Consider the following 22,994-nt stretch of genomic DNA (forward strand, 5'->3'; position numbering starts at 1 on the left):
CCAGAAAGGCCTGGCAAGACATATTCAGGGTACTAAATGAGAAGAACAAACATGCAGCCAAGAATACTTTATCTGGCAAGGCTTTCATTTAGAATGGATGGAGAGATTCAGAGCTTCCACGACCGGCAGAAACTGAAAGAATATGTGACCACTATGCCGGCCCTGCAAGAAATATTAAGGGGGTTCTATAAGAGGAGAAGGACCCCAAGAGTGATATACAACAGAAATTTACAGGGAAAATCTATAAAAACAATGTCTTCACAGGCAACATGATGACAATTAATTCATATCTTTCAATAATCATTCTCAACGTGAATGGCCTAAATGCTCCCATGAAACGGCACAGGGATGCAGATTGGATAGAAAGACAGGACCCATCCATATGCTGCCTACAAGAGACTCATTTTGAACCTAAAGTTACATCCACACTGAAAGTGAAGAGATGGAGAGCCATCTTCCATGCCAGCAGACCTCAAAAGAAAGCTGGGGTAGCAATTCTTATATCAGACAAATTAGATTTTAAACCAAAGTCTGTAATTAGAGACACAGAAGGACACTATATCATTCTTAAAGGGTCTATCCAACAAGATCTAACAACTGTAAATATCTATGCCCCCAACATGGGAGCAGCCATCTACATAAGCCAACTGTTAACCAAAAAAAAGAGTCATATTGATAACAATACGTTATTTGTAGGAGACCTCAATACTCAACTCTCAGCAATGGACAGATCATCTAAGCAGAAAATCGACAAGGAAACAAGAGCTTTGAATGATACACTGGATCCGATGGACCTCATAGATATTTACAGAACATTCTACCCTAAAACAATAGGATACTCATTCTTCTCGAGTGCACATGGAAATTTCTCCAGAATAGACCACATACTGGGTCACAAATCAGGTCTCAACCAATACCAAAAGATTGAGATTATTCCCTGCATATTCTCAGACCACAATGCTTTAAAACTGGAACTCAATCACAAGAAAAAACTTGGCAGAAATTCAAACACTTGGAAGCTAAAGACCAGTCTGCTCAAGAATGTTTGGGTCAACCAGGAAATCAAAGAAGAACTTAAACAATTCATGGAAATCAATGAGAACGAAAACACATTGGTCCAAAACCTATGGGATACTGCAAAGGCGGTCCTAAGGGGGAAATACATAGCCATCCAAGCCTCACTCAAAAAAACAGAAAAATCCCGAATTCACCAACTAACTCTACACCTTAAAGAACTAGAGAAAAAGCAACAAACGATGCCTAAGCCACACATTAGAAGAGAAATAATTAAAATTAAAGCAGAGATCAATGAATTAGAAACCAGAAACACAGTAGATCAGATCAATGAAACTAGAAGTTGGTTCTTTGAAAGAATTGAAACCACTGGCCAGATTTATCCAAAAGAAAAGAGAAAGATCCCAAATTAATAAAATTATGAATGAAAGGGGAGAGATCACGACTAACACCAAGGAAATAGAAAGAATTATTAGAAATTATTATCAACAACTGTATGCCAATAAACTGAGCAATCTGGATGAAATGGAGGCCTTCCTGGAAACCTATAAGCTGCCAAGACAAACAGGAAGAAATTGACAACCTGAATAGGCCAATAAACAGTAACGAGATTGAAGCAGTGATCAAAAACCTCCCAAAAAACAAGAGACCAGGGCCTGATGGATTCCCCAGGGAATTCTACCAAACATTCAAAGAAGAAATAATACCTATTCTATTGAAACTGTTTCAAAAAATAGAAACAGAAGGAAAACTTCCAAACTCATTCTATGAGGCCAGCATTACCTTAATCCCCAAATCAGGCAAAGACCCCATCAAAAAGGACAATTTCAGACCAATATCCCTGATGAATATGGATTCCAAAATCCTCAACAAAATCCTAGCTAATAGGATCCAACAATACATTAAAAGGATCATCCACCATGACCAAGTGGGATTTATCCCCGGGATACAAGGGTGGTTCAACATTCGCAAATCAATAAATGTGATAGAACACATTAATAAGAGGAGGTAGAAGAACCATATGGTCCTCTCAATTGATGCAGAAAAAGCATTTGACAAAATACAACATCCTTTCCTGATTAAAACTCTTCAGAGTATAGGGATAGAGGGAACATTCCTCGAGTTCATAAAATGCATCTATGAAAAACCCACAGCGAATATCATCCTCAATGGGGAAAAGCTGAGAGCCTTTCCCTTAAGATCAGGAACACGTCAAGGATGCCCACTCTCGCCACTATTGTTCAACATAGTACTAGAAGTCTGAGCAACAGCAATCAGACAACAAAAAGAAATGAAATATATTCAAATTGGCAAAGAAGAAGTCAAACTCTCTCTTTTCGCAGATGACATAATACTTTATGTGGAAAATCCAAAAGACTCCACCCCCAAATTACTAGAACTCATACAGCAATTCAGTAATGTGGCAGGATACAAAATCAATGCACAGAAATCAGTTGCTTTCTTATACATTAACAACACAACTGTAGAAAGAGAAATTAGAGAAATTATTCCATTTACAATAGCACCAAAAACCATAAGATACCTTGGAATAAACCCAACCAAAGAGGTAAAGGATCTATACTGTAAGAACTACAGAACGCTCATGAAAGAAATTGAAGAAGACACAAAAAGATGGAAAAATATTCCGTGCTCATGGATGGGAAGAATAAACGTTGTTAAAACGTCTGTGCTAGACAGAGCAATCTATACCTTCAATGCCATCCCGATCAAAATTCGAATGACATTTTTCAAAGTGCTGGAACAAACAATCCTAAAATTTGCATGGAATCAGAAAAGACCCCGAATCGCCAAGGAAATGTTGAAAAAGAAAAACAAAGCTGGGGGCATCACGTTGCCCAATTTCAAGCTCTATTACAAAGCTGTGATCACCAAGACAGCATGGTACTGGCACAAAAACAGACATATAGACTAATGGAACAGAATAGAGAACCCAGATATGGACCCTCAACTCTATGGGTCAAAGAATCTTTGAAAAAGCAGGAAGAAACATGCAATGGAAAAAAGACAGTCTCTTCAATAAATGGTGCTGGGAAAATCGGACAGCCACATGCAGAAGAATGAAACTCGACCATTCTCTAACACCATTCACAAAGATAAACTCAAAGTGGATGAAAGACCTCAATGTGAGACAGGAATCCATCAAAATCCTAGAGGAGAACATAGGCAGTAACCTCTTTGACATTGCCCATAGCAACTTCTTTCAAGATACATCTCCAAAAGCTAGTGAAACAAAAGCAAAAATGAACTTTTGGGACTTCATCAAGATAAAAAGCTTCTGCACAGCAAAGGAAACAGTCAACAAAACAAAGAGGCAACCCACAGAATGGGAGAAGATATTTGCAGATGACACTACAGGTAAAGGGCTGGTATCCAAGATCTATAAAGAACTTCTCAAACTCAACACCCAAAAAACAAATAATCAAGTCAAAAAGTGGGCAGAAGATATGAAAAGACACTTCTCTGAAGAAGACATACAAATGGCTAACAGACACTTGAAAAAATGTTCATCATCATTAGCCATCAGGGAAATTCAAATCAAAACCACATTGAGATACCACCTTACACCAGTTAGAATGGCAAAAATGGACAGGGAGAGAAACAACAAATGTTGGAGAGGTTGTGGAGAAAGGGGAACCCTCTTACACTGTTGGTGGGAATGCAAGTTGGTACAGCCACTTTGGAAAACAGAGTGGAGGTTCCTCAAAAATTTAGAAATAGAGCTACCCTATGACCCGGCAATTGCACTCCTGGGTATTTACCCCAAAGACACAGATGTAGTGAAAAGAAGGGCCATATGCACCCCAATGTTCATAGCAGCAATGTCTACAATAGCCAAACTGTGGAAAGAGCTGAGATGCCCTTCAACAGACGAATGGATAAAGAAGATGTGGTCCATATATACAATGGAATACTACTCAGCCATCAGAAAGGATGAATACCCAACTTTTACATCAACATGGATGGGACTGGAGGAGAGCATGCTCAGTGAAATAAGTCAAGCCGAGAAAGTCAATTACCATATGGTTTCACTTATTCGTGGCACATAAGGAATAGCACAGAGGACATTAGGAGAAGGAAGGGAAACATGAAGGGGGGAAATCGGAGGGGGAGACGAACCATGAGAGACTGTGGACTCCAAGAAACAAACTGAGGGTTCTAGAGGGGAGGGGGGAAGGGGGATGGCCTAGCCCAGTGACGGGTATTAAGGAGGGCACGTACTGCATGGAGCACTGGGTGTTATACGGAAACAATGGATCGTGGATCACATCAAAAACTAGTGATGTACTGTATGGTGACTAACATAACATAATAAAATTTAAAAAAATAAAATATTATTTCAAAATAATTAATAGCATAATCTTGATTTAACAAATTTGAAAAATGAAATGCTATGCTAATCTACCCAGTAATAGAAATGGTTACACTTTTTTTTAGGCAATCCAGAATATTGATTTATTTCTTCTCCCCTCAGCCTCACATCCTAGAAGTCAATCTTTTTCCCCAAGAGCCTCCTGAAGGCCCCTTTCATGTCCTTGTTCCATAGGCTGTAGATGAGGAGATGAGGGGGTTCATCATGGGAGTGGTTACACTTTTGACTGAAGAGATATGATAGTGAATACTGACAAATGAGATTTTCTTCCTCTAATTTCTGAGATACATTTGTATGGCTCATGTGTTAAAAAAAAAAAAAGTCTATTTCCTTTCACAACTGACCTGTTTCCAATTATACTTACAGACCTTTCCTAAATTCTACTTTCATAGAATTCAAACTGTCTGATGGTTTTCAAATAATATAAGAAGGGAAAGGGAAAGCAAATAGCTTGATATCTCTTTAAAAAGTCACCTGTACCATCTGTCTAGGACTTACTGGAAAAATGACTATTACAATGCAGTCTTAAAAAAAAAATAGCCTCAGAATTTCATGGAAACTCATCTCTAATGGGCCAAGTAAAAACATGCTTTGAATGGGACTTCACAACGTTTTAACAGTTTCAGAAACAACCTGAAATCTCCAGTACAAGGAAGAATAAAACTCTTACGTGTGTAGGTGAACAAAAAGCACAAAATCATTTTTTACCTTTTGTTGTCTTTAACAAAACCTGTCCTCTATGCCTGTTAAGTTTGTCTATGATACAAACTTCCTAACTTAAGAAATTGGACTCAAACACGTGTTCTGAAGTCTATTTTCTACAGGAAAAAGAAAAAGCAGGAAACAGAAGGAAGGCAAATACCTCTCTGCTTTGGTACAAACTTACATCTATACCTGTCTGAGAGAGAGAACCGTGCTGAAAATGGGAAGGGATGTCAAGTTCATCAGTCTCTGACCCACCTTTCTGGCGAACACTGCTACAAAGCTGACAGCAAATGCCTTTCTCTAGAGAGCAAGTTCCCCATGCTAACAAGACTGGAGGGAGGGCTGAGTCCCAGTGTGGAAAATAGGAAGAGCAGGCAAAGGAGGAGTGAAGAGAAAAAAGCACAAAGACCACCAGAAATATGAGCAGAGAAACATGAGGAGTGCAGTAAGGAGGAATCCTAGGCAAGAGTTGGAAGAAAAGAGTGACTAAGTGTGTCAGGGAAGGTCTCAAGGCTTTACTCAGAATGGTGTCACATGCCATGTGGATAGATTGCAAGAGTTAAATAGGTGAGGAAATGGAGAAAAGCATGAGAGAGCACTTATTTAGGGGCTCTGGATATGAAATGAAAGAGAAAAATATGACAATAATTGAAAGTGATGCCAGCGTCAAGAGGTTTTGTTATTGTTATTCTTGTCATTTTTCTAAGCCCTTCTAGAGACAAAAGAGCCAACAGGAATGGAAAGACTGAAAATGCCAAATACCGCGGAGAAGAGCCCTTCATCAAGTGGGTTGAGAAATCATGGACTGGTGCAGAATTTCTGATCAGTGAAAGTTAATGCAATTTTGAAACTAAGAGAAATTTTTAAGGAGGAAAATATTTCCAAAGAGACTTCATGGCAGAACTACAACTTGATTCTTTTTCTGTTGATTGTCAATCCTGTGCTTTGTCCAGAGAAGCAATGTCTCTTTGACAAGAGACCTTACCCCACAAAAATCTAAAGGCTCAGGAGTAAGAATAAAGATGGCAGATGATTGTGGAGAGCTGATGCAGTGGGGAAAGGAGAATGGTGAATTGACACAGGAATGAGAATTGAACCTCAGGGGCATGGGGGGAGATTAATCTTGAGCCCTGCCTATGGAATCCAAGTGAGAGGAGTCCAGTGTAGCCTCAAACAGATTCAAGAGCTACGTAAGATGGATTGTGGTGAAGAGTTCAAGGTGCCAGTAGGATGAACACTGGCAGGCTGGGTCTCTAACCATTGGGGAACAAGAATCTTTAGCAAAAAGGAAGTTATGAAAAGAAGGGAAGGTATAGAAAGGGAAATCTCTAGTACCAAATAGCATCTGGTGAAGTGAAGCTGAGCAAGAGTTTGGCAAATAGCTTGTGGGAAGCAATGCTGGGATTGAAAAAGGTAAGGACTGTGAAGACCCAATATGGATGACTGAGGATGAGAATGGCAATCAAGGGCAGTATTTTTCACCTGACTGGCCAGTAGGTACTAATTTAAGAAAATTATACCCAAAATCACAGATTTCAAAAACAAAAGGGTGTGGTTAAAAAGCTACTCTGCCAAATAAAACTCCTTGTCACCCAGGCTTTCCTTTGGGTGAATTTCTAGAGCAATTCACAAAGCATTCTAATGCTGAAAATTGCAAAGTCCCTTAGCCAAGTGATGAAATGACCATATGCCTTGTAATATTACATTGGGGATAGGTTCTGTTACAACCTAGCTAAGGTTCTATTACAACCTATGAAGGAAAAATGATAAATCTTGAGCTGGCTTTGTCTTAAATATCTCTACAATTATCATGGGGTAGCCATTCCAGACTATCTTAGCATACGTAGAATGTTACTGATGACTATTTAAATGCTACTCAGAGGGCTATTTAAATCTGGTAGATTTTTGATATTCTAAAGTTATATTTGAAAAAAAATCTAATTCTTCATCCCATTAGTGCTAATAATAATCATAATATTTCCTCTAGCTCGTGTACCCCTTTTCCACAGAAGTACAAGACCTCTTAATATACACGTTATAAAATGAAATTGAACCTTCTTATGAAAACAGTCAACTGCCAAGCTTTTTTCCCCCCTTTTTGAGTATCAGCCAAGTAAGAAAACTGCTTTTCCACCAGTTAGTCAAGATGCATTGACTGATTGTTGCTCGTGAAACATTTTATAGGCGATCCTCTCTGGATTTGTCTTTTATTTATCATGTTTATATTAATAATGACAATACTCTTCATTCATGTAGCAGTATTTAGCTTCCAGAGCATTTTCAAATACAGTATCTTATTTGATCCATACAGTGACCCTGCAAAGTATGTCCAAATGTTATCATTCTCATTTTATAGATGGGGAAACAAAGGTAGAGAGATGCACAGAGTCCAGAGCGGACGACTAAACATCTGAAAGTTTAAATCCAGCTCTTCCGGTGCCATAAGATTGACTGCCTACAAGATAATTTCCATGACAGCAGCTACACAAAATTATTTTTGGCTATTATGTATGCTGCTAAACTGATACTGCATAAAGGGGCATTTGAGTTAGAAAAGGATACAAAAGGAAAATAAGAATTGCAAGTTCTTTTCCATATGATGTTATCAGTTCCCTCATGGTACTAATATCATTCTTTGAAATATGACCTAAAATATTACCTCTCTGGGATGGGCTAAGAAACATCTCCTTAGACATTGTAAATTTTAGATAGCAATACACTAACATCTTTCTGGTTTCTAACAATATCCATTTATATCGGCTTCCCCTCCCCAAAATAACAGGCGAAATGAATACTCTTTTTTGGTATTGCAGAGCTCATCATTTTTAAATTCTCCCAGCTGCTGTTTATATGAGTAGAATGTCTTTCCTCTCATCGTCTTCCACATCTGTAATAAAACATCCTGGCATTTCTTTCCCGGCGGAGAAGCCCTACCCAAGGTCCGACCACATTGCTAGGCTCCCAGTCTCCTAAAATTAAATAAGTGATGGCTCTGCCCATCTTTAAAAAATGTGTCTCAGACAAGGCCGTCAAGGCACCATATCCATCACTGTGAAGGAAGCCAAGCATTTATTTAAAATAATGAGACATCCTCATTTTCATTTTTCCCTGAGAGGATTGTAGCGATATTTAAAAATTCTCTGAATTCTAGAACTAGGGCAATACATTGATTTGAAGAAAGCTATAATCTTCTCCTCTAATTTGAAGTGCACTTTTTCTGCAATGAAATAGAGTGTAGCTTTCAGAATAGCAAGAGCCCTAAGCCCACACAAAGACATCCTCATCCTGAACACTCCTCTTTCAATTTGGCCCCGTTCTTCTGAATGCAGGAATTTATAAAGACATTTTCAATAAATTTCAAGGTATATTGAACTAAAAGGAGAAAGGTTCAAATAATCTCTTCCAGATTTGGGAGGGAAACGATTTCGACTGCCAAAAGATGAGGAATATTACCTTTTGCTTTCTGCCACTTCCTTATTGCAAATGATCTGTTGGGCGAGTTCAATTATGGGGTCTCCGAAAGGATTCATAATTAATTTTTTTAAAGGAACAAATGAGCTCTTGGTCTTTCTGAGGCAGAGGAGTCAGAACGCTTACTCCTATGAACATTCAGGGATTTTGACGTCTTTGGACACAGTGCCTTCCACAGCCAAGGAGGCTTACTTCAAAGAAAGGCTAGGAGAGAAAGCCAGCCCTCTGCGATTTGGAGAGATAATAAGTTAGCAAGCTGTATAACATAATGGTTTATGAAATTCTTCCTTCAAGGACCATTATCTAGTGTTAATAGTGCTTTATTTCTTCCTCTCCTGTGCTTACTTAGAGCATAATTATAAGAGCGAGAGGAAGGGAGGGAGTTGGGCATCGAGATAACCATTCGCCAAAGTAATGCAGCCGAGTAGAATCTCTGGCCTTTGGGGCTCATTTATCAATTAGTTCTATTGCCGTCTGAGTTCTTGTATTTCCCCACAGAATGAAGATTCTTTGATTTCCCTCATACGCCAGGTCTGAGGAAAGTCACTTGAGATCAAAACATTTCTCAGACAGGATCTCTTTTCCCCTCCCCAGTATCATCATGGGCTGTACAGCCAGCTTCTCATCCATTTCAAGAGCTTTTCAAAACACGAGTGGTTAGCCCTTTCTCTCCCTGCCTTCTCGTTTCTTTATTTTTTTTTTCCCTGAATTTCTGCCTTCCTTTTACTCCTCTCTTTTAACTGGTTGAAATTGGGTTGATTTTTTTCCAACAGGTTTCTCTTTTGGACCATGTTTTAAAGTGACTACATAGATTTTAATGTTCAAACCACTTTTGTGGTACGGTATGGTCTCTGAATATTCAAAATTGGTACTGAGTAATAGGAATGGTGGTAGTTTGAGGTGACACTGGAGAATCGTCCTTATTCTCCAGAAACCAAGTCAGTTTCTTGGGAATTGTTGACCCCAACTTTCTGGGAAAGGTGCCACCGTCCGGGCTTCACTTTCCCAACTAATTATGGGTCGATTTTTTTGTGTGTAGAGGGGAGTACCTCAAAGGAAAGAGAAAGCAGCAGAAGCACAGGACTGTTTAAAACTATGCCACATTCTTCGTGTGGTCTTAAAAAATGAACTAGCTTTTTCTTTAACCTAAAAATAAGCCAAACTTTGTGTCCCTTTACACATTCATGTTTCATTCTTCTTTGAATGCTAATTACAAATTTTTCATCCTTTAAAAGTTGGTTTACCGAAACCCAAGACTTTACTTGTTTGAATCAAGAAAATAAAATGTGAAGAAATGAAGTCTCATGGAACCAAGTATTTCATTTCGTTGCTATCCGAAAAATAGATGTTATGGATGAAGTTGTGTCTCCCGCCCCCAAAAAAAAGACATGTTGAAGTCTTAATGCCCAATACTTCAGAATGTGACCTTCTTTGGAAATAGGGTCTTTACAGAGGTAATCAAATTCAAATGAGGTCATTAGGGTAGGCCCTAATCTAATATGACTGGTGTCCTTATAAAAAGGGAAAACTAGAACACACAGACACCCACAGGGAAATGAAAATGCTGTGTAAAGATGGAGACAGAGGGGCGCCTGGGTGGCTCAGTTGGTTAAGCGACTGCCTTCGGCTCAGGTCATGATCCTGGAGTCCCGGGATCGAGTCCCATATCGGGCTCCCTGCTTGGCAGGGAGTCTGCTTCTCCCTCTAACCCTCTTCCCTCTCGTGCTCTCTATCTCTCATTCTCTCTCTCTCAAATAAATAAATAAAAAATCTAAAAAAAAAAAAAAGATGGAGACAGAGATCTAGTTAGTGCATCTGTAAATCAGGAGTGCCAGCAAATCACCAGAAGTTAGGAGAAAAGTATGGAACAGATTCTTAGTCATAGCTCTCAGAAGGAACCGCCCCACCAACATCTTCTCAGACTTCTAGCCTTGAGAATTTGTGAAACAATACAAGGAACAACTGGTGTTGGTGAGGATGGGGAGAAAGGGGAACCCATTTGCACTATTGGTGGGAATGCAAGCTGGTGCAGCCACTCTGGAAAACAGTATGGAGGTTCCTCAAAAAGTTCAAAAAACAGAACTACCATAGGATCCAGCAATTGCACTACTGGGTATTTACCCACAGGATAGAAAAATAGAGATTTGAAGGGATATATGCACCCTGATGCTTATAACAGCATTGTCAACACTAGGCAAACTATGGAGAGAGCCCAAATGTCCATCGACAGATGAATGGATAAAGAAGATGTTTTACACACACACACACACACACACACACACACACACACACACACACACACACAATGGAATATTACTCAACCATCAAAAAGAATGAAACCTTGCCATTTCCAATGACATGGATGGAGCTAGAGTGTATTATGCTAAATGAAATACGTCAGTCAGAGAAAGACAAATACTACATGATCTCAGTCACATGTGGAATTTAAGAAAGAAAACAGATGAATATATGTAAAGGGGAAAAGGAAAAAAGGAGAGGGGCACCTGGGTGGCTCAGCCATTGAGCGTCTGCCTTTGGCTAGGGTCATGGTCCCAGGGTCCTGGGATCAAACCTCACAGGGAGCCCGCTTCTCCCTCTCCCACTCCCCCTACTTGTGTTCCTGCTCTCGCTGTCTCTCTCTCTCTCTCTCTCTGTCAAAATAAATAAATAAAATCTTTTTTTTTAAAAAAAGAAAGAAAAAAATGAGAGAAGGAAACAAGCCATAAGAGACTCTTTTCTTTTTTAAGATTTTATTTATTTATTTATTTGACAGAGAGAGACAGCAAGAGAGGGAACACAGGCAGGGGGAGTGGGAGAGGGAGAAGCAGGCTTCCCGCGGAGCAGGGAGCCCGACACGGGGCTCGATCCCAGGACCCTGGGATCATGACCTGAGCCGAAAGCAGATGCTTAATGACTGAGCCACCCAGGCGCCCCGCCATAAGAGACTCTTAACAATAGAGAACAAACTGAGGGCTGATGGAGGGAGGTGGGCAGGGGATGGGCTAAATGGGTGAGGGGGATTAAGGAGGGCACTTGTTATGGTGAGCCCTGGGTGTTATGTGTAAGTGGTGAATCACTGAATTCTACTCCAGAAACCAATATTGCACTATTTGTTAACTACCTAAAATTTAATTTAAAAAAAAGAATTATGAAACAATAAATTTACCCAACTTATGGAACTTTGTTATGGCCACCTTAGCAAACTAATACACATAACCTACTAATACAAATAACCTACATCTCTAGAAGCTGAGGGCATTTGAACGAGTGGGCAAAAAGGCCACCACTGGGAAACATGAAGCCAAGAAGATCCAAAAGACGAGAGGAGCAGAGATTAAAGACCAAAAGGATGCTCTTAATGAAGCATTAATCCCAAAGAGCCAAGCAAAGAGCCAAAAAGTTAGTAAAAGACTCAATTACCAGACTGGAGATCACAAGGCTTTTTATTCTCAGCTCAAATGTCACCCCTTCAGAGAATGACCAGTTCTTCTAAAGTTGCTCCCCTCCCACCTCTACTCAGTCTTTATCCCATTGCCCAACTTACTTACATCACTTATCGCTACCTGAAACTATTTTTGTATTCATTTATCATGGATTTATTTTCTGCCTACATTTCCTAGAAAGTAAGCCCCCATCTGTCTTACCAGTTGTAGAACAGTGCCTGGCATCTCTAACAGGTGTTCAATACGTCTCTGACGAACAAATGAAGTAGATTTGGAAATCCAAGGGAAATCAGAACTCAGGGATATTATATTCCTTGTGACACCAGGGAATAGAAGGGGCCTGTGCAGCCTCACCCATGGGTGCAGGGAAGCTGGAATGACTGCCACGCCATCTCAGTGGCAACTGGGACGTAAGCACTCAGACTGACTTGTACTTGCCGGAACCATGACGGAGAAGGACATGAACTTGACACCCCACGCTATGCACAGTTCACCCAAGAGATTCTACCCACTTGCTGCTGGACTGACTTCTGGCCATATAAGAGAAGAATTTTGGCAAATTTAGTAGCTTTTAAAAAAAAATAAATTACTCAAAATAACAGATTATCCCATGTGATTTCTAGGAGAAACATGTGCTCCTTAAATTGAAAATTCTGCCCCATTAACTTCCTGAAAGGTGATGCTGGATAGCTACTGACGGGTTCTGTGAATGAGGTAATCTGTGACACAGCAAGGCCTCTGGGGAGGAAATCTTTCAAGTGTTAGAGGGGAATGTTTCTATTTAGAGGGATTTGTATTTAATGGGTGACACATTAATGTGTCATCAGCATCTGTGGTTGTAGTAGGGCTGCTGAGAGGACTGACAAATGCTCTGTGTGCAAGTTTGTATTTTAATACATTAAAATGTCTGTTAAACAAGACTTCTTTAAATTTCATGAAACTAAGAGAACCCTCCAGAGGATTCTGCTTTGTGACATTCAGCTCCTTCTCTAGAACTTTCCAGCTGTCATTTTCTTTGCTTTTTAGTAGACTTTTGCCTTTGTGTTTTCCAGGAAGAAAACAGAATTCTCTAGCAAGCAGTCCATACAGTGTATTCACTAGGCCAAAAAACTGACCGCAATCCTACATATTTAGAAGAATCAATTGACATGTATGCTCTGGACCCCAAATCATGAACTGATCAACTGACATAATCCCCTCATCCCCATTAGAACCTGTTCTTTATATCATAATACTATCTGCCTGTATAGCAATATTTCCCTCCAAGAAACTCAAAGGATTGGTGATGATCATTAATAGCTATAATGTTGTCGGAGATAATGTAGATGTTATTTTTGCCCTTATTTTATATGTAAGGCTCCTGAGGCACAGAAAGCCACATAGCAAGTTTGGATTGTTCAAGAAGTAAAACATGGACATGTTTGCTCAACACTAACTACTTCAACCAACATACGTAAAATCATGCTTTAGAGTTAAATGCAGCCTGCTACTACTCTATTCTCTTTACTTACGTTGCTATTTCTGTTCCAGAGGCCCATTTTTGTGTTTGCCTGGCCACCTGAGAAACCTCTTTTGTTATAAGCAAATAGGATGCGTTTTAGTGCCCCTCGCTGTAGGTGCACATTATCGTTAGCCACTCTTCAGACTCTAGGCTGATTCTTTTTCCCATCTCAAATCCTCTGTTTTTATTGGTGATCACTTGCATTTCCTGGTGCCCAGGATGTAACAATACTGTGCTTACTTCGGTCCTTGTGTCTGAAAAAAATCAGTAGAAAGAGTGATTCTTTCAGTGTGTGAGTGTGAGTACATGTGTGTGTTTCGAGACGTCAGAGAAAGGGAACTGCAAAGTGTTTCTGAAGCTTCCGACAGCTGTAGCTCCCCCCCCCACCATCCCAGCTTTCATGTGCTCTTTGCAAGTCATCATTTTTTGATGATCAAGGATCCCCATAGAACTGGTGTCATGCGGTGTGTAACAAACCAGAATGAACTAGGCAAAAATTCCAGCCATGGACACACAATCTAAAAAAAAATAAATGTGTGGATCACTGGGAGAAGAGCAGCATGCCTTCCTCCCTGCCACCCTGGCTCTCCTGTGCAAGATTTTGCCTATTGTCCTAACGGGCCTTAGGAAGCTTGAGATGACTACTCACTTAGTCACCCGCTAGCTGCGTGATCTTGAGCAAGCTACTTGATATCTCTGAGTTTCCATTTTCTCAACTGTAAAATGGAGACAGTACCTCTCTTGTAACAATGTAAGGAATGAAGCTCTATAAAATACAGGGCATGGAGCACATAGCCCAGTACATGCTTTTGAAAATGAGACCTATTCAGGGTGCCTGGGTGGCTCAGTGGTTAAGCGTCTGCCTTCGGCTCAGGTCATGATCCCAGGGCCCTGGGATCGAGCCCCGCATCGGGCTCCCTGCTCTGCAGGGAGCCTGCTTCTCCCTCTCCCACTCCCCCTGCTTGTGTTCCCTCTCTGGCTGTATCTCTCTCTGTCAAATAAATAAATAAAATCTTTAAAAAATAAAAAAAAATGAGACCTATAAATAAATTAAATAAATAAATACCTACAATAACAATGGAAAGGAGTGTCGTGTTCGTTAGCTAAGAGAGAACGCTCATTCTTCTGTGAAAAGCGTTCTTAAATACATAAACTTTATTCATGCCCTCACCAATTTCTCTTATATTTCTCCCTCTTTGAGCTCTTTCTAAATCTCCCAAGTACCTGTTATTTATGGAGTCCCTTCCCCCAGAAAATCACACAGAGAAGTTTCAGAGGAAACAAATTGTCACTTATTCCCTTGGGGCACAGAACTATGGGAAAAAGAAATACTTAATATGGAAAAATAAATGGCTGTTGAAATCAGTGGACAGGATTTGGTGAAAGTAAAATCCTCCCTTGCACCCTTTAGATTGCAGACACGGGCGACAAGCTACTCAGCTCAGAACAGTTTCTGAGCACCTCTCACCATCTGCCCCCTGCTTATCTCGAGAGCCTGAAACTTCACCATCACCACCCTGCTCCCCGGCACCCTGCCCCTCTTCCCTCCCTCCAGGATTTGCAGTCCAGGCACACACCGTGCCTCTCACTTCATGTCTTCGCGTTTCCTCTGCCTCAAATGTCTGGCCCTCATCCAGATAATTCGTACTTGCCCTTGAAGCCTCAGCTTAGATAACGTTTGCACGGCATCTTCCCTGAGGCAACCTCGTTGTTTCAGTCCGGGATGGGGTGGAGGAGTATGATTCACATCGCAGTCTCTGGGAATGGCGCCTTGTGGAGATACCGTGTGCATTCTGCTCGACTGTACCTGGTCTGCCCATACCCTGTCCACCAGCCCACCTCTCCTGTGTCCTCCAGTAGCCTCGTGAGGAAATTTTCTGTCTCTCTGTTTTAATCGTTTACAGGAAGTCTTTCCTCCTAGACCACATGTTCCTTGAGGAGGAGTATGGGCTCTACTTCCATTTTTCCAATACCTCACAGGCACCCATGTGAGTAGTGGCTCAAGAGGAGAGCTTGAGAGGTGCCTTTTCCAGTGACTATTTTTGGTATGCCAGCTTAGTAATAGATGACTCACAGTTCAGTAGGAAACTATGAGAAGTAACAAGGGCTCTAGGATGACAACAGCAGGCTTATAAGAATCAGATACTAGCCAGGAACAATGACGGAGAAAGTTTGGTTTGAGACTCAACTCACACTCCTTTGGCATTCAGATGGAGCCGCCGTCTGTATATCCCAAGTTGAGAAGCCCTTTTCTAAACTCTATCGCTGGCTTCTCACTTCGTTTCGCTCACTATTTTAAGTTTCAAAGCTTGCTGCACATCACGTCCTTTTTATCAGCTATGGTGCACCTTAGAGCGGACATTTCCTTCAGGAGCCAAGGATATTGGAGCTTCTATTTAGAGAGTACTTATTATGGGTTGGATGAAGCCCTGCCTATGCCTAGAGTCATGCTGCTTGAAGCCTTTCTAATATTCATTTAGTTAGAACTGTAACCACACTGAGTTATTGCTGGTCTCATATGGATCATATATTCACAGGCAGCTCTTGGCTTTGACAAGAGGATGTGTGTTATCTCTGCTATTGCCCATCATGTCTTTTCATTTCATTATAAATATTGTGCTTGGAAACCTGATTTTCAATCTATAATCCCAGTTAAATTCTTTCAACACAGTCTGTCCATTTAAGTGCATAGTTTTCTTTGAAGCAGACTTTGTTGAAGTCGATATCCATGATCTGCTATCTCTGTCTTCCAGGGCCACCACATTTTGCTCTAACTGGGAAGGAAAAGACAGTTTTTAACATGAATGGACTTTGTAGGCTGGCATATATTTTTTACTGGCATGAGAGCAGCTCAAGTTCTAGAAAGAATTAGAGTTCCGAAGGACAACTTTTTAATGTGAACCAATTAAAGTGTTCTTTCCATCTTCATTGGGTCTGTGGCTCCAAGCTCAATTGTGTCTCTTATACTGCTGCTCTGTTTACTGACAAGTGTCACTACATAAACAGAATTGAAAGGGGCCAGCATAATTTCATCAAGGGAACATCAGGGGGAATTGCTGAAAAGCACAAAACGTGATACCATTTAGATCAACTCGAAAATGAATGCTGCCAGCTGTCTGAAAAGCCCCTTGGGTGATGGTGTCCATGCCTGAGGGTAAGGCCCTTCCTCATGTGAAGCCTCCTAGGAAACTGAGAATTAGGGGCCAACATTCATGAGAGCCGAAGTTAGGAAAAAGTGAGGAAAAGTAGGGAATTACTTGTAAGTCAGAGCCCAGGGAGACCATTTGAGCAGAGATTTTCCAGTGGTCACGCACACATTTTCAAATACAGGGCTAGAGAAAGCAGAGGGATGTTGAGAACCAACTACTTCATCAGAATCAAGCCAACAAACACTCGGGCTTCGAAGCATGGAAATGAGATAGGAGGCCCGGTGTGAGGCCCTCCTGCTTAAAAGAAGACTTCAGTGTCAGGTTTTTAATAGCGAAGAGGTCCTTTTGTGAAGAGGGGAAAGTCTTTTTTAATTACTAATGTTCAGTTTACTTCATGTTCCCCTAGATTATAGAATCTAGTACTTGTCAATTGGGTATGAATATACATAAATAACCTCTATCCAGGGGAGGAAAAGGAGGATGGTGGTGTCAGGAAGTTTTCAGTAGCGGTGGCAATGAATGATTACGTTTACGATTTTAGTCATCGTGGGTAATTCTAACACCCTTATTATGTTTATTTGAGGATGTGAAGTGACTAAATAAATCTGAACGACAACTGTACTTTATTGATTTTGCAGAGTTAAGAGGAAGATTTATGAGACATGGAACTTTCCATCAGGTTTGGAAGAAAGTAAAGGGAATGCAGAGATGCCAGACCGCCACTAAGACCCATGGACATTCCCGCACTCACACTTCTCTGTCAAACTAAGATTTATTAGTAATATGCTGCCTTTGCAAGATGAAAACAAACTAATGCCAAGAAGGCGTATTCTTCCGTATTTGCGATAGACGTGCGCTCAAGACAATGGCTTCAAAGGTCTCCTGTCTCTATGTTTTGACAGTTGTGTGCTGGGCCAGTGCCCTCTGGTATCTGAGTATAACTCGTCCCACTTCTTCCTACACTGGCTCCAAGCCATTCAGCCACCTAACAGTTGCCAGGAAAAACTTCACCTTTGGCAACATAAGAACTCGACCTATAAACCCACATTCTTTTGAATTTCTTATAAATGAACCCAACAAATGTGAGAAAAACATTCCTTTCCTTGTTATCCTCATCAGCACCACCCACAAAGAATTTGACGCCCGCCAGGCAATCCGAGAGACGTGGGGGGATGAGAACAACTTCAAAGGGATCAGGATAGCCACTCTTTTCCTCCTGGGCAAGAACGCCGATCCTGTTCTGAATCAGATGGTGGAGCAAGAGAGCCAAATCTTCCACGACATTATCGTGGAGGACTTTATTGACTCCTACCATAACCTTACCCTCAAAACACTAATGGGAATGAGATGGGTGGCCACCTTTTGTTCAAAAGCCAAGTATGTCATGAAAACAGACAGTGACATTTTTGTGAACATGGACAACCTTATTTACAAACTACTGAAACCCTCCACCAAGCCAAGAAGAAGGTATTTTACCGGCTATGTCATCAATGGAGGGCCAATCCGGGACGTCCGCAGTAAGTGGTACATGCCCAGGGATTTGTACCCTGACAGTAACTACCCACCGTTCTGTTCGGGGACTGGCTATATCTTTTCAGCTGATGTGGCTGAACTCATTTATAAGACCTCACTCCATACAAGGCTGCTTCACCTTGAAGATGTCTATGTGGGACTGTGTCTTCGAAAACTGGGCATACATCCTTTCCAGAACAGTGGCTTCAATCACTGGAAAATGGCCTACAGTTTGTGTAGATATCGCCGCGTCATCACTGTGCATCAGATCTCTCCAGAAGAAATGCACAGAATCTGGAATGACATGTCAAGCAAGAAACATCTCAGATGTTAGGATTTTTACCGATGTAAATACATTTCTTTTCTTTTTTAAGAAATGGGGCCTAGGGTGTTGGTGTTTTATTGGTGTCACCGGGGGAAATGAACCAGTGTAGGGGTTTTGTAAAAAGCTTTTCTCTTCCCACTCCTAGTTTCTTTTTTGGACTACCAATTTACAAGTGTTAGGCTCTGGTCATGGAAACAATACATGAGTTAGAAGGGCCAGATTTCATTCTCAGGTCCTGAGGCATTGTGTTTATCTCAAAAAGCAACATCCTAACTACTGCTAGGATTTACATACTCTGCATCTGAGATAAAAATCTGGTTCTGGGAAACCGAGACTCGAGGTAATGTCTTCATATCATCTCTGCAAAAATAAAAGTAAATAACTCTTTTTCAGAAATAATACACAGTCAGGAAGACACATCCAATGTGATTATTAATATTGTGTGTGCTGTTACATTGAATTTTTACATCTCTTGCCATATAATGTGTACAGTATTTGCGGTCGGTTCCACCAAGACATGAACTTAGGCCTGGCAGGGAGGCTGCAGCTAAATAAATGGAAATTTAAATTTGAAAAGCAAATATTCTGTATGGTTGGAAGACAACTGTGCTTGCTCATCCAAGGATTAAACCTGGTCATCGGGTGGAATGTATATAAAATGCTACTTAACAAAATAAACAAGAGATTTGGGGGGGGGGCGGGGGAGGGTCTTTCAGAACAAATATTACCTGGTGCCTCCAAGGAGATTTTGCCAAATGTAATCTCACCTGCTTCCCTCCATACGGTGTTGCTAAGTGCATTTTACCGTTTCTGGCTCAGGAAGGCACATATGTAGAAATTAGTTGGTAGGAGGGCAGAAAAACAATAAATTACGTGGAGAAAACACGAATTTATGTATGCATTATAATTAACATAAGCAAGCTTAGCAATAGTATAAGATGCCCCTCCCACACATTTGCAAAGCATGTTAGATAAGCTTTCAATGGGTCCCAATGTTATTGAATGCTTTAGCCCTACAGTTGATAGATGTAATATTCTAACATCTGAAACATCCCAGTACCTCTACCTGCAATGCCGTTAGGAGTAGGAGGTGCTCTGGAAGTTCTGTGACTGAGGTTCATGGGAAGGAAAAGTAGAGAAGCTTGGGATCAGTTTCTCTTGGTACCATCGTTCTTGTTGGGTCATGTGAGCAGGCATCTTAACCTTGCTGTGCTTCAATATGCTCATTTATAAAATGGATGGAAAAAACACCTACCTCACAGGTGCTGTGAGAGCAAATTGCATTTGCTAAATATTTTGAGATCCTTAGTTTAAAAGGTGCTAATGCAATGTATCATGCGTTATGCCAAATGCTAAAATAATTAATTACAACGATGGTCATCTGTAGTAGTAATATCATCTTAAATATAAATTCTGCCAACATAAAGATCAAATATGAACTATTAGTGCATCTGATTCTTCTAAAACTTTGACTTTTCCCTGGATACCTTAGGTGTTTGGAGAAGCTTCAATTTCTCTATCATTTCCTCTGGTTTCAATGAATAAGTTTTTACTTTGGTGCAATGCCTTGATTTCCCAGGGTGCTGAAAGTGAAGGCAGCTGTCTTTCTTTGGGGAGGAGCCTCTGGCTGGAAGCATATTACAATAATTGAATCACATGCTTTGCAAAATGTATTATATCCCGTCAACTTAGATCTCAGGAAACATTGATCTGAATTCTCAATAAGGACTTTGAGGGCCGGTAGAGCTAGTCCCCCTCTATCCGAAGAAGAATTGGCACTCTGCAAACCCACATATTGCACATCTATTCATTAGAAAACTTCTGCTTGTTTTCATTCAAAGACAGCCCTGCAACTGAAAGAATATAACTTTTCTTTTAACCTGACCTTTAGAAGCTCCCCCAGAAGTTAATAGCAAACAAGTAAACAAAATGAACAAATGGAAGTCATGGCCTATTTCTTGACAACACTGGATCTCTTATCCCCAGCCCCAAAGAATGCAATATGAGACAGGTCTTCCTGTCCTTCAGTACATCTTCATCCAACAGTCAGCTGGACTGCCGAGTTTGATTGGAAAACAGCATTAGGTAGCCTGGGGAGAGATGGATCAACACAAGGTGAGCCCCTCTCTAACCCCCAACCCTCAACTGCTGTGGGTTCCGGTCATTGGAAAAGTCTCATGACTTTGTACTTGGTTCACATTTCAGTCACATAGCTGAATCAAGCCTCTGTCTTCTACTACCATTTTGCATTTACCTTATGCTCAGTCAAGCCACCTTCGTGTCAAGGAATTGCACATTATAAACATCATATATGTACATCTATGAATTGTTTTCTGTGTGTGTGTGTGTGTGTGTGTGTGTGTGTGTGTGTACATTATAAATAGAGCCCTAATCTTTAAAAGGAGCAAAAATCGGAGAATCATATGTCTTAAAGAACTATTTCCTAACTTTTTTTATGCTAGGTAGTGCCCATGTAACAAACATGTAAATAGTCATCAAAGACCATATGTATATATTTTAAAGGCATTTTTTTTCTTCTCCCCTGTATGTATAGCTAGAATCTGCTTGTTATGTACATTTTCTTCTGCATGGAGCTTGGTGATGCAAGGCCATTTGTCCAGTGTTTCAATAGCCAAAAGCATGTTTGCCCTTCATTTTTCTGAATGTTCAAAAAAAATGTTTAAGTCAGGTGATCAGGAAAAAAAGCTCTGATTTTCTACTTTTCTTAATTTTATGATGCTGGCCAAATTATGGTTTCAATTATTTAAGCCATTTTTAAATGTATTTTAATTTCTCTTATATAAAATAACGTTTCAGACAGTATTGTACCAGGAGTCATTCAAACAATTTTTATAAAAACCTTCTGACTGTCCCCCTACCTGTTTTGTTCATTATGCATTGGATAACAAAAGGTATCAATATTGAGTGTCTGTATTCTTAGAATTTCTTTTTTAAATTTATGTTTGGAAAAAAAGGTTTTATCTTTGCTGGCTAGTTTGTGTGGCGTTGGGTCTTCTTATGTTGGACCAAATGCCAGTTTCAGCGTATAGTATCGTATCTTTAAATAACCAGAATCAAAATTTGAAGATCATTTTTGATTTGGATTAAATTCAGAAGAACAAAACCCCTTTGTGTGATGATATGGGGGAAACAAACTCTTGACAGAGAAGCTAAGGAAGGAGTTTTTCAATCAAATCTCTTCTATCAAAAGACAATGGAACATTTACATAAAGCTTCTGGGATCCATTTTCTACCTTTCCTAATATGTGGGTTTAGTGGGGGAATTGATTATGTCATTTCTTCTGTAAAGGTGAGGATAGTTTTTCTAAGCAACAAAGTAACTCGTGAATGAAAGAAGTAATTTACTAGAAATGCTTGTTGATGATAATTGACACTTAGGTATATCGTTATATATGAATGATTGTTTATTTATGTATTTATTTGTCAGAATTGTACATACTATTTCGCCAAACGTAATTGTCTGTAAAAGTGCACTCTCCAGGTTTGTAGTACTATTTAGGGTTACATGGGTTGCCGATCAAGCTGCTAATCAGAATACTATTTTTTGTATCAATGTTATAAAACTGAAAAATGACAAATAGATGCTGAAGATGTCTTTACATTCAGTTTCTTCACCTTCTTCTTGAAATGTAAACTGTTGATTGAAGCACGATGCCAATGTATACGTCCATCTGTCATGAGGAAGATTATGGTTCCATAAAGCTGATTTTTTTAAACCATTGGGACAAATAAACAGAAGAAGAACATATTTTCCACTTTGCTTCTTTTCTGAAAGAATCTCTTTGGTGAGTTGTGATCATTAAAATTAGCCAACACCCTGTTGTTTATCATTAATCTTCTCTTCAACCTCAATATAGGTCATAGCTCACATCATTCAGAGCTCATCCCAAGAGTCCACTGCAGCATAACAGTCAACTTAGAGACGGTTTGCTCCTTAGATCATGGACTGCTCCAGGGTTTAGGAAACTGGTGTCTCCCTTGCCCCTTTGTAGCCTCAGGAAAGTCTCTGTGTTAAAATCTATGGGTTGAACATGTCAACAAATTCCAATTCAGAGAGCACTATATTGATAACATGAGTGGTGAATTAGGACATATTAAATACAAGGCAAAACTGTCATTCTTATGCATCACCCACATACATCCTTTGGAATATTGCATACTACTTTAAAAGTTTGCTCAGACTGGAAAAATGCTATTCAGGCATCCTTTACAGCAGACAAATAGGGGATGCTTGCTGATGCCTGACTTTGTAAGCAAGAGACTAATAGCTCTTTAAGAGACAAGAGTTCCTATTATTATCAGCCCTGAATTAGCTTAAATAGGTCTTTACTTTTTAATGGAAATCTAACTGGATTTACTACCGCTGTACCTCAGAGTTCAAAACGTTAAGTCCATCAGGTGAGCTGAAATACATGAGTTAACAAGGAAAACATAAAATACGTAGATTTGTATTCCGTGTGAC

At 40.1% G+C, this 22,994-nt stretch overlaps 1 protein-coding gene across 4 annotated transcripts in view; it reads left to right on the top strand.

Moving 5' to 3' along the window:
• Positions 1 to 22,269, top strand: part of B3GALT1 (beta-1,3-galactosyltransferase 1) — a 525,715-nt gene extending 503,446 nt beyond the window's left edge. For 3 of the 4 annotated variants that reach the window (XM_027591341.2, XM_027591342.2, XM_027591345.2), the window contains one exon: positions 17,313 to 22,269. In XM_027591341.2, coding sequence (XP_027447142.1) covers positions 17,540 to 18,520 — 981 coding nt within the window. In that variant the 5' untranslated portion in view covers positions 17,313 to 17,539 and the 3' untranslated portion in view covers positions 18,521 to 22,269. The remainder of the gene's footprint in view (positions 1 to 17,312) is intronic. The other variant, XM_027591343.2, reaches the window with a different exon arrangement.
• The last annotated feature ends 725 nt before the right edge of the window (positions 22,270 to 22,994 follow it).

The sequence above is a fragment of the Zalophus californianus genome, chromosome 3 (assembly GCF_009762305.2).
Source record: "Zalophus californianus isolate mZalCal1 chromosome 3, mZalCal1.pri.v2, whole genome shotgun sequence".
In the NCBI taxonomy this organism is placed as follows: domain Eukaryota; kingdom Metazoa; phylum Chordata; class Mammalia; order Carnivora; family Otariidae; genus Zalophus; species Zalophus californianus.